The 18334-nt window shown below is 44.8% G+C and overlaps 1 protein-coding gene across 1 annotated transcript in view; it reads left to right on the top strand.

Moving 5' to 3' along the window:
• Positions 1-17444, top strand: part of LOC126457438 (kin of IRRE-like protein 1) — a 111484-nt gene extending 94040 nt beyond the window's left edge. Inside the window, exons 4-6 of the mRNA XM_050093716.1 lie at positions 1811-1938; positions 5489-5654; positions 16875-17444. Of these exons, the coding sequence (XP_049949673.1) occupies positions 1811-1938; positions 5489-5654; positions 16875-16993 (413 nt within the window). The 3' untranslated portion in view covers positions 16994-17444. The remainder of the gene's footprint in view (positions 1-1810; positions 1939-5488; positions 5655-16874) is intronic.
• The last annotated feature ends 890 nt before the right edge of the window (positions 17445-18334 follow it).

Raw genomic sequence — 18334 nt, forward strand, 5'->3', positions numbered from 1 at the left:
CGATAAAAGCATTCAACAAAACTTGTTACGTGAGCTTACAGTGGAAGACGTCAAGTCGTACATCAATTACTTAAAAATGGATGAGCATACATTTCCGTATGTGCTCAATGAAGTGTATCCTCATATCACAAAGCACAATATTCACTTAAGAACTGCTACATCTTCTGAAGACAGGCTCACTATAACACTCCCATTCCTTGCTACAGGAGAGGGTTATGTTAGGTTAGGTTAGGTTACATCAGATTAGGTCTCCAATCTTCTTAATCTATTTTTGTATTCAGGGTGCCTCACGTTGTAAAGCGCCTCATCAGCTTCAGACATCTCTATTAATTTTGTAGTTGTCGGCACACACCAATTGTATTTACTGGCAATGGTTATAAAAACACTACAGACGACAGTACGCTGCAGCGATGCTAGCGCTCCATGTGGTAACAAGTCACATTGCAGTGAACAGAAGACAAGCGGTTTCTTTGATCAAATATACAGCGAGGTCCTATATTTGATCAAATATTGGACGACATTTGACAAAGTCCCTATTACACTATCAAATATCTTTGACAAAGATATTGGACAAAGCTATTGGACAAAGAAATTTGATAGTGTAATACCGGCCTTAGCCACAGCCTGGGGGATGTTTCCAGAATGAGATTTTCACTCTGCAGCGGAGTGTGTGCTGATATGAAACTTCCTGGCAGATTAAAACTGTGTGCCCGACCGAGACTCGAAGTTGGGACCTTTGCCTGTCGCGGGCAAGTGCTCTACCATCTGAGCTACCGAAGCACGACTCACGCCCGGTACTCACAGCTTTACTTCTGCCAGTATCTCGTCTCCTACCTTCCAAACTTTACAGAAGCTCTCCTGCTAACCTTGCAGAACTAGCACTCCTGAAAGAAAGGATATAGCGGAGACATGGCTTAGCCACAGCCTGGGGGATGTTTCCAGAATGAGATTTTCACTCTGCAGCGGAGTTTGCGCTGATATGAAACTTCCTGGCAGATTAAAACTGTGTGCCCGACCGAGACTCGAAGTCGGGACCTTTGCCTTTCGCGGGCAAGTGCTCTACCATCTGAGCTACCGAAGCACGACTCACGCCCGGTACTCACAGCTTTACTTTTGGCAGTATCTCGTCTCCTACCTTCGAAACTTTACAGAAGCTCTCCTGCGAACCTTGCAGAACTAGCACTCCTGAAAGAAAGGATATAGCGGAGACATGGCTTAGCCACAGCCTGGGGGGATGTTTCCAGAATGAGGTTTTCACTCTGCAGCGGAGTGTGCGCTGATATGAAACTTCCTGGCACATTAAAACTATGTGCCCGACCGAGACTCGAACTCGGGACCTTTGTCTTTCGCGGGCAAGTGCTCTAGCATCGGAGCTACCGAAGCACGACTCACGCCCGCTACTTTGCATCTTATTTCTGAACGACACAAGCACTGCAATATCGTAATTCACAATTATTCCCCTTCCCTGCCTGTTTTGTTACCTAATCGGTGACGGTGGTCCACCAATAGCAGATAAATTTCACCCAATAACACCACTTCTTCAGAGTAAGCTCGGGGAAAGACACTTTTACAAGTAGCTGTGACCGATGTTTGAGAATGTTCAGATAACTGCGAACACCGGAAGATCCTGAAGAGGACCGTAGCAGAGGGACAGAAACGTCGATTGTGTCAGAAGAAACTGAAGAGGAGCATGACGCTGTCGAATAACCTACAAGACCTTTGACAATGGCCACGAGAACCTTAGAGTTATACAACGATGGTGCTTACTAAACATTTAATTGTAATAGACTATTCTGTTTCTGATTTTCAGAGCCGAAGACGACAATTTTGGGTGAGCCTTTTAGAACGCACTGGCAAGGCAGCGGTATCAACCTGACGTGCGTAGTTCAGCCCCGGCGACAGCCAGAAGATACCGTCCTGTGGATGCACGACGATTTGGTGGGTTGTAACGCCAACGGTTTCAGTTTCTGCATGCTCATTAGCTAATTACGACGGTAAAGAAATAAGAGAGTCTAGTACTTGCATCGTCGGCTACATCTCATGAAGTAATAGCTCAGCTGCATAAGGACGGTGAAAGATATCACTGACCTTATTTAAGCAACTATCCATTTGCTTGTCTGAGGCGCTTCAGTGGAAACACGAAAATCCTGAAACGGTTTGCCATATGAGGCCTGAATCGCATTCCTTCCGAATAAGAATGCTGTCTACAAAGCCTCGAACACTGAGCCAAGTCGCTCAGATAAAGAGAAGGACAATGGCCAGTTCGCTTATGCCATTTGTCCACTGGTAATCTTCCGCAAGTAACTAAGATTCTTATGATACAGCCACAGGTATCAGACTGAACACATGAATTGTCGGACTTTGAAATGAAACTTTAAACCGCAGTTACTCTACGCAAAGTAAATTTTGTCAAACATTATAGCGAATATTTGATGCTCTATCACATATACATCTCCCAGTGACGCATGGGAGGATTAAACTAACAGTCAAAGGCATGTGAGGTTTTAGAAAGAAGCTCTTGGATGGTCTGTTTGCAGTTCCTTCAAGATCAAAATCAGAAAGAAAGAAAGACGTAGTTTTCACACTTGCAAAGGTGGCAGTCATGAGCTAGGTTTAATGAGCTTGACGATGTGACTCTCTCTTCATAAAGCATCAAATCTGGCATGAGTTCTCAGCAACCATCTACCTTACCAAGTACACTGCCTGAAAAATTAATACACCCTTTTAGAGGTAGCCATTATACTCAAGACTTATTATTGCAACAATGAATATCGAGTGCATGAAATGATTACCTTTGTAGATCAATGGAGCAAGCGGTTCTGAGGTACCGGGTATCGACCAATGCTGAAAAAAACGTATTAGTATGTGATGTAGCCTCCGCGGGCGGCTATGCAGGCGTTGACTCTGGCATCCAGTCGATCGTACACATCGCAAATACTGTATGCGTTATTTTGAGCCTGCTCGACCTGTTCGCGTAGTTCTGTAAGAGTTATTGGTTGACGAGCGACACGAAGCACTTCTCATCCCATCAAGTCCCACAGGTGCTTGATTAGAGACAAGTCCGGAGATCGTGCTGGCCAAGGAAGTTGCTGCATGTCTTGTAGTGCACGTTGAGTTTCACGGGCAGTAAGAGGCCGAGCGTTATCCTGTTGGAATTACATATCACTTTCCTGACCAAGAAGGGCAAGAGGACGGGTCTAACAACTTTCTGCACGTACCGATCAGCAAAGGTGAAAGAGATTTGTAGCTTATTGCATCCCAGACCATTAGAGGGAAAGGGGGGGGGGGGCAGTGTGTCTTGGAACAATGCACTCTACGAGATAGCTCTCACTAGATCTACGTCGTACGCGCAAATGACAATCATTTGCATGAAGGCAGAATCTACTTTCATCACTGACGACAACGGCGCGGCATTCCATGTTCCAAGTGATCCGCTGACGGCACCAGCCTAACCGTGCGCGTCGTTGCCGTTGCGTGAATGGAAGATGGGCTAGAGGTGTGCGCGCCCCTAGTCCTACTTCTAATATCCAGTGCCCAACGATTCTTTTTGACACGTCTGGGCTCTCAAGCCCTCTTATCCGAGCTGTGGTAGCTGTACGATCTGCCACTGCTGCTCTCACAACACGACGATCCTGGCGGGCGTCTGTGGTGCGTGGACATCCAGAACCTCGTCTACAGGTCTGCAAATGTCGACGCGACCAATGATACCAGCATCTTTGCATAAATGACATAACAAGCCCAACTTGAGTGAGAGTTCTCCGAAAGGACCATCCCGTCACTCGGAAGGCCACAAAATGACCGCTTTAACACGCGCACCGTTGGCTGTAGGAAGCACAAGTGTCTCTCTGTGACATGGTTTCCTGCGTGCTTCACACGCTGCACCACACTGAACCTTCTGGCTGTGAGGATTCTTTGTTTAAGGGTAGTCACAGATGGCACTCTGTTAGCTATGACACTACGCTATTTGTTGGCGGACGACGCTGAAACGATTATCTGCACATCTAATGTCTTCCAGGCAAAGGCCTTCCCGCAGTGGATACACCAGTTCCCGTGAGATCACCGAAGCTAAGCTCTGTCGGGCGTGGTCGGCACTTGGATGGGTGACCATCCAGCCGCCATGCGCTGTTGCCATTTTTCGGGGTGCACTCAGCCTCGTGATGCCAACTGAGGAGCTACTCGACCGAATAGTAGCGGCTCCGGTCAAATAAAACCATCATAACGACCGGGAGAGCAGTGTGCTGACCACACGCCCCTTCTATCCGCATCCTCAACTGAGGATGACACGGCGGTCGGATGGTCCAGATAGGCCACTTGTGGCCTGAAGACAAAGTGCTTTAATGTCTTTCAGGTCGCATAAGCCGTCATAGAATCAAAATCGACGTCGTTTTTCCAGGGGTACTAATTTCTTATGGGGGTGTACATTCACCAGTCATCGACTATTTATTTACTGGATTTATGTTCTGTATGGAACTGTAACTTCTCAAAATGAACAATGTACTCTAAACTGCTGTAAATTTAAGTTGGTCGGGTAAGTTAGCCGTTTCAGTCTCACATTCCAATGGTATTGGAATAAATGTTTATAACCGTAAACGCCATGAAATGTGAGAGATACTTCACTAATATGTTATTTTGGCTATTATGGTGCAAAATTACGGTTTGTCTACTAGTATTAATTTTGTTTTGAATCGATTTAAATCATCGTAAGATAACAACTGGGAAGTGTCCACAACAACGCTGTGCGAGTAAATCTAACCATGCAAACTTAAGACATTAGAAGGTGTTCATAGTTCTTGGTAATAGTAGTGGGCAGGAAACGTCATACCGATAGCTCTTTAAAAGCGTCGACGGGTGTCATATTTTGGGCTTCGCTTTCAACTAAACACTTTTACAAAAATACAGAAAATACAGAGTAGAAATTCAGTGTGGGGGAGGGGTGTATTTGGGAGAAGGAGGGTAGGAGGCGATGAGAATGATGCGACTGAGTAGTATAAAATACTTAATGTCAGTATCTATAACTTAATGTCAGGACAGATATTTAAAGAAACGAAGCTATACATCTATACCTAATTACATTCTTACATGTGTAAATCGTTAATTACAACGTAGCGAATGAATTATCGCCAATCGCAGCGTGTACAGTACGCGAAAATAACATTGCAGTATATAAGACTAATCTTGATACCTAGCTACATCATCAGCTTTGATTGTTTGCAAATTGGGTTATAGGAATAATATGAGCATTAAGAATAAACAAACATCACATGCGGTTCGTAGGAGGCTTATGTACAGCAGTAAAGTGTAAATTTTTCTTACATGCTGTGTTATGGTAAAGGGATTGTGATAGGGTTCGTGACTGTGTAAACGACGATGAATGAAACAAGAAACACTATATTCAATTGGTAACCTAGAATTCAGTACTGTACTATTCAGTATTCAATGGTTAACACAAATAATAAAATGCGATTTCTTTTTTTATTTTCATCAATAGGTCATCCACGCAGACCACGACTCCCGCCTCACCATCATTACAGAGACGGATACCTCCACAATAAGCCAACTGCTGCTCGAGGATGCCCAGCCAAAGGACTCCGGGACCTACACCTGCAAACTCCTCAATGGCAGCAGTGACAGCGTCGAAATAGAAGTGATGCAAGGTGATGATCCCACTTTATATTTATATCGTTGTCAACGACACATTTCTACAGGGGACAAACAAATGTTCTTCAGAGATACCTTCTGAATGCTTTGGTATTAGGGACTCACTGTCTCTGGCGACTCATTACAGAATAATGTAATTATGATTCATTCAGTTCGTTAGCACAGGTACCCTTGTTTCTCTGAAAATACCTTCGCAGCAGTGAAGATGCCTGTTACATGTAATTAGCAAAATGTGCAATACAAAACATAGTGAAATGCAGTAACCGTCAGACAAGTGCAAAAGCGCTGTCATGTGGTTGCCACAGGTGCGGGAATAGTTCAGAACAGCGTTGTTGTGCCGCTCTTCCACTGCATTTGGTGAATCGACACACGAGGTGCAATTCATTACGTAGACGATTTTCCGCGTCAAATTAAATTCTTTCAGTGGTTTTTGCAAAAGTATGCCATTCAACCGGACTTTCCGAACCGTGTACATTTTACAAATGGGGCATCCTTTAGACTAGAGGGTTCGACAGCCACAGTCAACACGTATGGGCACGGAAAAATCCGCTCGCCGCCTTTGTTCGTGGTCACCAGGATCGCTTCGCTGTCACCATTTGGGCCGGCTTTGGAGGCGATACTCTGATTGGTCCCCACATGTTCCCCCCGTCGACTGAAAGCAAACTAATACTTAATCTGGCTACGGAAAACTCTGCAACAGTTGTTGGAACATGTTCCGCTCAACTTGTAACGGAGAATGTGATACAACACGATTGTGCACCTGCGCACTTCACATTCGGATGAAACCCTTGGTGTGAACTCGACAAGGAATGATGGGTCGGTGGCATAGCCTGCGTGAGGGATTTGTAAGTGTGGAGGATGGTGGAAGGATGCAATCCCCATGTCCGGCCAGACAGGAGTTTGTGACAGTCGAGGTTGAGGCCATGGTATCTCAGGGTGCAGGTGAGCTGGATGGTATGACCATAAATGGTGAGGTAGACATCGTGGAGACGGAAGGAGAGGGTGATATGGCCTATCATGATTGCCTGGGTTTTGGAGGAGTTGATACAAAGGAACCACTGGTTACACCAAGTAGTGAACTGGTCAAGGTGGGTTTGTAGGGCGCGTTGGGACCGTTGAAGGGAAGGACAGAGAGCCAGGAAGGCGGTGTCATCAGAATATTGGAGGAGGTGGACAGGAGGGGGTGGCTTGGGCATATCGGCAGTGTACAGGAGATAGAGGAGAGGGGAGAGGACACAGCCCTGGTGGACGCCAGCAGTGGGATGAAAGATGGGAGTTAGTGTCTTGGAGGGTGACATAGAAGGATGGCATGAGAGTAAAGAAGCGACCAGACGGACAAAATTGATAGGCAGAGCATAGGTTTGGAGTTTAAAGAGGAGACCGGGATGCCATATGCAGTCGTAGGCATTTTGGAGGTCGGGGGAAACAAAAATGGTGGAGCGATGGGAGTTAAGCTAAAGGGAGAGGAGGTGAACTAGGTTAAGGAGTTGGTCTCCAGCGTAGAAGGAGGCTCAGAAGCCACACTGTGCAACGGGTAGGAGGTGGTGTTGATTAAGGTGCTGATGGATGAAATGGGAGAGGATGGATTAGAATACCTTACTGAAGACGGTGGTGAGGCAGATGGGACGGTTGTAAGAGGCTACAGAAGGGGGTTTGTTGGGTTTGAGGAATAAAAGGACGCAGGAAGTCATCCACAGGTCGGGATAGAAGCCGGTAGAGAGGATGACATTATAGAGATGGGCAAGGAAAGTCAGGAAGGAGAAGGGGCTTTCTCTAAGGTGGTGGTAGGTGACACAGTCGTGACCAGGAACCGAGTTGCGTTTGGATCAGAGGATAAGTTTAATGTCTTGTGCTCTAAATGGAGTGTTGATGTCGGAGGGGTGCAACTGCCCCAAGTACTGGAGACTAGGAGCAAGTGGAGCGACTGAGGTATCGGCGCGTTTCATGACGGTGGGGAAAAAGGGAATAATCAAAGTGTGGATCATCAGGGACGGAGAAGACCTCTGAAAGGTGGATAACGAAGTGGTTGGCCTTACTGAGGTTGTCAGGGAAGGGGCGGTCGTTAAGGAGAAGTGGGTAATTTAGTGTGGAATGGGAACCAGTAGGGCGATGGAAGGCGGACCAGCACTTGGAGGAGCTGATAGGGAGGGTGGCGTTGAGTCGTGTACAGGTCTGGTGCCAGTTCCGGTGTTTATTTGCTGTAATAAGGTTCTGTACGTGTCACTATATTTGCCGGTGGCGTTGGAGTATATCGGATCCCGATGTATTTCGCTATGAAGGAGGTGGTCATAATGTTGTGGCTCATGAGTGTATTCGTATATACGCGACCCATTGACATTAATATGAGTTAACTCCTACGTGTATATTGGCACAAAAGCCATGATTATGCCCTTTGGATGTCAGACAAAGCGCTCCATTTCCGCATTAGGACATCATTGTTTTCCACGTCTCACCGTCACGTCGGCCTCAACTCGCAGTAAACACTCACAGATGGCAGGAGGCTGCACCAGCTGGGAGAGACTATATAAATCGTGTCGGAGGGGTTATGGAGATGAGAACCTGTGCAATGGTTTTTGCAATGGAATTCACCAACGCCCACATTCCTATCGCGATATAACTTGCTATGTGTCAGTTCCTATTTAGATGGGTCCTCAGGGTGATACCTTATACTACCAGGAAATAATATGACGTTGTCGGCTAAGAACTAGGAAGATTCCCCGTAGTTAACTAGGATTTGAGATCCTTTTTTATTTCACCATGGTAGTGCCCGCTTGTTAAGTGATATAAAGGATATCAGGTTGTATCTTTTTACTTCGATTTGGTGTATAACGGATGCTCGCAAGGTATCTGTGACTATTCTTCGCGTGCTCTTTGAAGTCGGTTTTTTCGGGGTTTGGGTCAAGTTGCATTTTTGCTGCTGTGAAAACTAATTCCATCACCAATTGTGATAGTACTTAGATATGCACATCATTGTACTTCATAGGTTATAGTGTGACAGTTTACTTTAAATGAGGATAGGTCCTCATATATACTAGGGGTTTTCTCATCTACAAGAATTATACAGGATTTTTATATTAAAAAGAAAGAGAGAGAGACCAGCTCTGTTCGTTTGGTCTTCTGATTGTATGCTGTTTAATTCTGGGCTTTTAATGTTTTGCATGTTCTCTTATAAATCCACGATGTCAAATAGTTTCACGACTAACAAGTATATGTATACATTTTACTCTGTTGTGCTGGATGTACACAGAGACTTGTCTTAACTCTGCTACTTTCATTTTATAGTTTTAAGTGTTTCTGTTACCCACCATTTTCTGTAAAGCTTGCTGGAGTACACCTCGATATACACTATAAGTATACTCTTTTATTATGCAGCGGCCTCAAGATGATAAAATGGAATATCGAAACTGGTAGCAAAAATAAAATAAAATTATATTACATCTCAACTGCACGGCTGTTGTCGAAATTTTGTCAAATACTTGACCAGCCGCTATCCCATGTCCACGAGGAATCAACAGACGCGATTTCGGAAATGGAGCGATTTATCTGACGTCCAAAAGGGCATGATCATTAGCTTTTGGGCTATGAGTAGAAGCACTTCCGAAAGGAGTAAGTTTGTCCACGGCACAGTGGCGCTATCCAAAACCAGCTCCGAGGCAACTGCGATGCACTGTAGGCCATAGATGACAGGGATGAATGACGAATACTGAGACATGTATGGGCGAATAGATGAGCAACAGTTGAGCAACTGACCGCCCAGATGAATCAAGGGGTTAATCACAGATCTGCCGGACGACTGTTCAGAGAACGTTGCTGTGTATGGGCCTCCGCAGCAGGTGCCTGGTTCATGCACCCACACTGATTGCTGTTCATGGATGACGAAGGCTGGAATTTGCACGTCAGTGCTGCAATTGGACGTTCACTAAGTGGCGACAGGTAGCCTTTTCTGATGAATCACGTTTTATGCTCCATTGCCGTTCGCGTGTACGGTGTTAAATGTTTGAAAGCAAACACCATGCAATGATCGTCGGAATGGACCACGCTGGAGGAGGGAACGTCTGAGGAATATTTTTACGCCATTCCCTGCACAATGGGTCAGTAAGTATCTTCGGGACCCTGTCTACCGCTACATGCAGTTTCTTTTACCTCGGAACGATACCATCTACCAGCAGGACAACGCAACGTATGACACAGCTCGAAGTGCACGTGCGTGGTTCGAAGAGCACCAGTATGAGTTCACCGTTCTCCCCTAGCCACCAAACTCACCGGATTTAAAGTCAACCGAGAATCTGTGGGACCACCTCGATCGATCGGGCTGTCCGCGCTATGGATCCTCAACCGACAAACCTAACTCAGCTGGCCACAACACTGGAATCGGCATGTCTTCATATCCGTGTCGGTACCTTCCAGAACCCAATTCACTCTCTTCCTGAACGTCTTGCAGCGGTCCGCGCTGGTTATTCACAGTTATGACAGGTGGTCACATTAATGAGACTAGACAATCCATATTGGTTAACTCTGCTACGAACATATGTTCTTGGCCTTTATAACAGTAAACTACTCTGTGGTGCCAAACGCCTCTTTGCAGCTTCCGTCAGTGGACTTGGCTGAGTATCTCCGACAAACCTCCGCGCTTATTAAATGAACCTGTAACTCAACGCGCTGCTCTTCTTTGGACCTTCTCTGTTTCCTCTGTCAACTCCATCTATCAACTGTTGGACAGTTGTCAGTTCCTTTTGTGTCCGTTGTCAACAGTTGCAGCCCCTTTCCATCTTTAATCTGTTTTTATCCATGCAGCCTGAAATATGATACTAGCCAAAGCAGTCACTAGATGAAATGTAAGTAATGCTGCTACGCTGCTTCTGGTTGTCACTCTGCACCAAAGTCAGCCCATACGACACTAATGCTCGACACGTACACAGATACTTAGAATGAATTAATCAGCAGTAGTTAACACAGTCAGATATACAGTCACTGTCCACTTTTTCAGAGCAACAGTTGAGAACAAATACTTTACTAAATACTGTCTAGAAACAAACTGCTGGCGTGTGCACTCGACTTCGCGGCTGCTGACTCCACAGATAAAAACTAGGCGTATTGTAATGGCTGTTCATTGATAGACAGTCCACACTGTACGGTGGTGCGCGCACTGCAAACGCTGCCTCTTGTGAACAAACGCTGCCTCTTGTGAAGAGAGGTATACATATTGCTGGTTGGCTTCCACCTAGGTCGCCGACACGACCTTATTGCTCAGGCTGAGTAACGAAAGTATCAGCCTCAACACTTTACCGTCCACAGCTGAAACACCTGCATGCCGAACTTGCGGTGATAAACTGCTTCCACAATGTATTAACAACAAACGGACGAGCACTTAACTACCTAACCACATCTGTATGACTTTGAGACGAGTTCATTCTAATAGCCGTCCATGTTACACCCAATTTTTCTAGTAAATACGCAATTGAAAAAAGTTTTGCATCACCTCGGTTGTGAGAGTTCTGGAACCTGTACAGAAAATTGGAATAGAGATCAACATAAACATCATTACTGCCCTTTTTATTGCTCATGCAAACCATACAGCGAGACCTTCAGAGGTGGTGGTCCAGACTGCTGTACGCACCGGTACCTCTAAAACCCAGTAGCACGTCCTCTTGCAATGCTGCATGCCTGTATTCGGTGTGGCATACTATCCACAAGGGTTCATAAAGGCACTGTTGGTCTCGATTGTCCCACTCCTCAACGGCGATTCGGCGTAGATCCCTCAGAGTGGTTGGTGGGTCACGTCGTCCATAAACAGCCCTTTTCAATTTATCGCAGGCATTTTCGATATGGTTCATGTCTGGAGAACATGCTGGTCCGCTAGTCGAGCGATGTCATCCTGAAGAAAGTCATTCACAAGATGTGCACGACGGGGGCCCGACTTGTCGTCCAAGAAGACGAATGCTTCGCCAATATGCTGCCGATATGGTTGCACTATCGGTCGGAGGATGGGATTCACGTATCGTACAGCCGTCACGGCGCCTTCCATGACCACCAGCGGTGAACGTCGGCTCCACGTAATGCCACCGCAAAACAGCAGGGAACCTCCACCTTGCTGCACTCACTGGACAGTGTGTCTAAGGCTTCCAGCCTGACCGGGTTGCCTCCAAACACGTCTCCGGCGACTGTCTGGTTGAAGGTATATGCAACACTCATCGGTGAAGAGAACGTGATGCCATTCCTGAGCGATCCATTCGGCATGTTGTTGGGCCCATCTGTACCACGCTGCATGGTGTGGTTGCAAAGATTGACCTCGCCATGGCCGTTGGCAGTGAAGTTGTGCATCATGCAGCCTGTTTTGCACAGTTTGAGTCGTAACATTTGTGTCGTAACACGACGTCCTGTGGCTACACGAAAAGCATCATTCAACATGGTGGCGTTGCTGTCAAGGTTCCTCGGAGCCATAACCCGTAGATAATGGTCATCCATTGCATCAGTAGCCCTTGGGCGGCCTGAGCGAGGCATCTCATCGACAGTTCCTATCTCCATGTATCTCCTCCATGTCCGAATAACATCGCTTGGTTCACTCCGAGACGCCTGGATACCCATTGTTCAGAGCCCTTTCTGGTACAAAGTAACAATGCGGACGCTATCGAACCGCGGTATTGACCGTCTAGGCATGGTTGAACTACAGCCAACACGAGCCGTGTACCTCCCTCCTGGTGGAATGACTGGAACGGATCGGCTGTCGGATCCCCTCCGTCTAATAGGCGCTGCTCATGAATGGTTGTTTACATCTTTGGGTGGGTTTAGTGACATCTCTGAACAGTCAAAAGGACTGTGTTTGTGATACACTATCCACAGTCAACGTCTATCTTCTGGATTTCTGGGAAGTGGGATGATGAAAACTTTTTTTGTGTGTGTAATTCGTTTATCAGGATGGGTATATTTGTTGCCTTCTGTCACTGACGTCTAAATTAAAATGTTTATTCAGCGTAAGTAAGCGGTAAGAACATCGTGTAGAGTATATAACTAAACACCTTGCAGAAATATTTTTGAGGCTTTGGAAATTTTACGCTCACTTTTAAGTACATTTAACAGTTAATTTTTATATTGTTTATAATAGACATAAATTTTTACTGGAAATTCACCTGCGTAATCACAGTAAAGACACAAAAATTATTTTCCTTTCGACTTTGTTTCCTTGTCTGGTGTTTAGAGTGGAATTATATATGTTATGATGCAGATGTATCCAACAAGCTATCAGCTATCGTAAAAAATGAAGAATGCATACAAATCAAAAAGAAAATTAAAAACATATTTCATAAATCATGCGTTTTTAAAACTACTTAAATTCAAACATTGATAATTCCAGCGGGTTGTAGGGGAAGTATCAGTGTCAATTACAAAGTTGAGCGTGATGGCGCCGTTTACTGTAGACACGTCTGTTGATGTAGATGTACGTAAATATTTTATTTGAAAATGTCAAGTGGGGTCATAGGGGGCATGATAAAGGTAGCTACTAAAAAAAATTATAAGAACACTTGTTAGGGTATTCTGGTCTCTAAATTATTATGTCACGTTTTCGACTAAACAAAAAGCAAAACTTCTTGACATTATTCAGTGGCGATCACTGCAAACAAACACAATAAGGAATATTAAGGGTTAATCTCCCATTCGTCATGTCACCAAAGGTGGAGAACAAGATCAGAATGGCCAACGATATGTCGACAAATCGCCTGATGATGCTTCAAAGCAATCATCATAGCATTGTCCATAACCGATATAGGTACAGTTAATAATTCAGTGCTGACCGCTACATGCAGGGTTTAATGACCCAATGATGACGAGGTCAGAGATGGAGTACAAGCTTGTAATGAATAAGGGTATGATTACAAATCTTTCGTTGGTTTTGCTAGCAACCATCCTAGCTTTTGCCAAGTAACAGATAATCCCTATCTGGACGGTTGTAAAAGTCGCGATCACCCTAACAGTTGGTTTTGTAGAGAGAGCACGGTTGCGTTACTCTCACCTGGATCTCGACCTGGAGATTGTCTGCAGTGTTGACAGTTGCCATATATATGGTTAAATTTGCACTGTCATGCTTTGAACGTTGCGCGGACAGTGACGTCCATTTTTTTAAAAAGTAAAAAAAGTTTAATTTACGAAAGCAGCTTAAAGCAAAACAACACAAGACATTTCAGGTACATGCAGTTCATCACTTCATAATTTCGCAGAACGCAGACAGAATATGACTGAGTTATCTGTTGCAAGGCCAGAAGCAACTTTGAGGACAATACGAATTTTCTGAGATGAAATTAGGAACTACATTCATTTCCAATATGTTCATGAAATTTAGCAGATGCATTTCCTATAAGGCCATATTTTCGATAGGCAACAGTTAACCATTGTGTGTGACTGTTTTGTGACAAAGCCTTTCTGAATATTACCGTCAGTCATTCTTTATATTCAATTTATTTACAGCTAATCATCATTTCAGTGTAATTAGCATTACACACATTAAAATTAATTTACTCGGCTAATGCTAGTACTCAAAAGTAGGGAAGCAAAAGCATTTGTATTGGACTGGTGCATAAGTTCGTTGCGTTTTTCATTAAGTTTAATAAACACAACAGGTACACATTTCAGAGATTTTAGTCACCAATAATATTTTTCCTTCACTACTTACAACAGTCTGCCAACTCTGGGACAACTTTTCGATTCCACGACTGTAGAAATCACGTGGTTTTGAGGCGAAGAACTAGTCGAGCCATGTTCGGAGCGCAATTTAATCCGGAAAGGATATTCCTTGAAGGCTGTTCGATAGAGAGCGGAAAAGATGAAAATCTGAGAGTGAAAGTACAGGTGAATAAAGCGGGTGCGGAATGACTTCCCAACCCAGCTGCTTCATAGTGTTTTTTGTCAGTCTATCAGAATGCGGCGTTATCGTGTAATAGCATCACTTCACTCAGTCTTTCTGGTGGTTGTCCTCCGATTACGTCTCAAGACGTGCCACTTGTTGACGATAAATGTCAGCTAGCGTTACATCTCTAGGAAGCAACTCGTAGCACACCACACAGTCGCTGCTCAACGAGATGTATAACATTACTTTTTGTGGATGCAAGTAGGCGTTTGTAAGGGGAGTTGCGATTTGTTTGTGCTCACTCATTCCTTCCTTTTCCTTCTGTTAGCATAATGACACAATTCCTCGTCACCAGGAACAATACGGGATAGGAATGGTCGGTGTTGTTCACGAGCCATTGACGTCGAGCAAGTAGAGATCCACATGTAGCCACCCGCCGGTTTTTGTCATTATGGCTTAGAGCGTGTTGTACCCATAGACCCGACTTTTCAACCTTCCCCATTGCATGCAAATGTCACATGATGGAGGAATGATTACATTTCATCGCATTAGCCAGTTCTCGAGCACAGTGACGTGAATCATTGTGGGTTAATGCGTTTAAATGATCTCCATCAAACCATGAGGTCACTATCGTCAAAACAAATCTCCTTAAAAAATAGAAAACCATTTTCTTGCCACGCTCTGTTCAACGCCCCGTACACGGAGTAAATGTTTGTGGCTTCCTCTGATTTTTCACCCTTCGATTGCACTCAAACAGAAGAACGTCGGAAATGTTCCGATCGCACCACTTGGCACTGCCTCTTCTAGCGTCCACAGATTCCCTAACTATCTCTAAATCTGAAAATGACAGTATGTTAATTCAAATAGCAACAGTGAACTACAGATAAAAAATGGCAATCTATACATAAATACTTGACAATGGAATGTTGTTGTTGTGGTCTTCAGTCCTGAGACTGGTTTGATGCAGTTCTCCATGCTACTCTATCCTGTGCAAGCTTCTTCATCTCCCAGTACCTACTGCAGCCTACATCCTTCTGAATCTGCTTAGTGCATTCATCCCTTGGTCTCCCTCTACGATTTTTACTCTCCACGCTGCCCTCCAATATTAAACTGGTGATCCCTCGATGTCTCAGAACATGTCCTACCAACCGATCCCTTCTTCTAGTCAAGTTGTGCCACAAGCTTCTCTTCTCTTCAATTCTATTCACTAACTCCTCATTAGTTATGTGATCTACCCATCTAATCTTCAGCATTCTTCTGTAGCACCACCTTTCGAAAGCTTCTGTTCTCTTCTTGTCCGAACTATTTATCGTCCATGTTTCACTTCCATACATGGCTACACTCCATACAAATACTTTCAGACACGACTTCCTGACATTTAAATCTATACTCGATGTTAACAAATTTTTCTTCTTCAGATACGCTTTCCTTGCCATTGCCAGTCTACATTTTAGATCCTCTCTACTTCGACCATCATCAGTTATTTTGCTCCCAAATAGCAAAACTCCTTTGCTACTTTAAGCGTCTCATTTCCTAATCTAAATCCCTCAGCATCACCCGACTTAATTCGACTGCATTCCATTATCCTCTTTTTTCTTTTGTTGATGTTCATCTTATACCCTCCTTTCAAGACACTGTCCATTCCGTTGAACTGCTCTTCGAAGTCCTTTGCTGTCTGCGACAGAATTACAATGTCATCGGCGAACCTCAAAGTTTTAATTTCTTCTCCATGGATTTTAATACCTACTCCGAAACTTTTTTTTGTTTCCTTTACTGCTTGCTCAATATACAGACTGAATAACATCGGGGATAGGCTACAACCCTGTTCCACTCCCTTCCCAACCACTGCTTCCCTTTCATACCCCTCGACTCTTATAACTGCCATAACTGCCATAACAATATGAAAACATAAACGATACGAACATCTGCAACAACCTAATAGACCAAAGTACACGGGGAACATTGTAATCGGAATTTAATATTACCTGCTTTCACATTGCTAGCGAGAGGCTATAGTAACACAGCTTCCACCTAGCAATTAAGTTTCAACCTCGTACATCTGTTTCTACTTGATCCGCCCTGCCCAGTGGCCGTTGTCTTCTACTGTGGCCTGCGTCTTTCTAGTTGTGTTAGTTTCAGTTTGTAAACAAATGGTGCAAATGGCTCTGAGCACTATGCGACTTAACTTCTGAGGTCATCAGTCACCTAGAACTTAGAACTACTTAAACCTAACTAACCTAAGGACATCACACATATCCATGCCCGAGGCAGGATTCGAACCCGCGACCGTAGCAGTTACGCGATTCCAGACTGAAGCGCCTAGAACCGTACGGCCACAACGGTCGGCAGTTTGTAAACAAAAGGTCTCATGTTACAGTGGTCAAAGACGATTTCCATGCTGCCATGTCCGGGGGGCACCGACCTCTGTCTGCGGTGCCGGCAGCGGCTCTGGTGTTCCTCGTCATCGCCGCCGCCGTCGGCAGCGTCTGCCGTTGACGGAGACGCCGCGGGAGACCCAGACTTTGGCTATGCAGCCTGTGGCGGTGCTACCAACTCTGCGCTCCTCATCTCTCAAAAGACCAAGAAATCTGATAGCCATTAGCGGTGTGTCGCCTGAATGTCGAAGGGTTGAATTCTGCTGCAGGGGTGTCGAATAAGATAACTTTGATTCGACCTTGCCACAGTAAAGTATGCTATCTCTTACCAAAGTGATCAGTTATAGATGATTACAGCGTGAAGATCTGGATACGACAATGTGGATGAATGCCCAAAGAAACAAACTGGATTAAGCACACTCTTTAGGTCAAAGAATATCTACTTTCTTTGGTTTTTATTTGTTATTTGGACAACTGAAAGTTGGTATGTTTTCAAGTGAATAGTTCATCTGTATGTTGATACAATATTACATATTATAATACGACAAGAATAAAAAGTAAAATGGAAAACATTTTAGTAGTTAGCACTACTGATTTCTTATTTTCATTTGGATAACGAGCATTCAGGACTAAGAAGGAAAAAAAAACAATAATTAGAAACATTACGAGAGTAGCGTGTTCTTGGTTTCACACAAACGTTAAGGGGCTTGCAGGGTTTCGTTTAATAACGAAACGAAGAACAATGTCAGAGTAGCTACATCAGCCACCGACCGTAGGGGGTCGAAGTGAGCAGTTCCTTGTACAGAGGCATGTTACAGATCACGATTGCATGTATACGCACTAACATTTGGAGAAAGGTGTACCCTTTCTGTTTATGTCAGTCCATTTTATGACGGGCAGTCAAATGAAAAGACCTGCAAAATGAGAACATGGAATAGTTCCATTCAAAAAGTAACCACCACACGCGCTAAGACATTTGTCCCACTTGGAGGCCAGTCGTTTCGCAGAACGCGGTCGGTCGCTAACGGATCCAAAACCGCACCCAGTCTGGCACTTCCTCGTCCGACTGAAACCGACGTTGATGTATGTCTTTTTCAGGTTGCCAAAGATACGAAAATCACGCGGTGAAAGTTCCGGGCTGTAAGGATGTTGTTGCAGAGTTTCCCAATCAAATGACTGAATCATACCCTTCGTCCGTTTGGCAGTGCGGGGGCGGGCGTTACCATACAACAGTATGACTCCGCGCGGCAGCATTCCGAACAGCTAGAGGGCATACGGCAAAGTCAGTGGCGGAAATATCCAACATCTTCCTCTCCGAAGAAAAATCTTCACGCAAGTTCCGATAAGGTCATACTGACCTTCTTCGACTGCAGGGGCCCTCTGCTCGTCGAGTTCCTCGAATGTGGAACCACAATCAACGCGCAGCGCTATGAAGACACTTTGAAGAAACTGCGTCGCGCCA

The sequence above is a fragment of the Schistocerca serialis genome, chromosome 2 (genome assembly GCF_023864345.2).
Source record: "Schistocerca serialis cubense isolate TAMUIC-IGC-003099 chromosome 2, iqSchSeri2.2, whole genome shotgun sequence".
NCBI classification, from domain to species: domain Eukaryota; kingdom Metazoa; phylum Arthropoda; class Insecta; order Orthoptera; family Acrididae; genus Schistocerca; species Schistocerca serialis.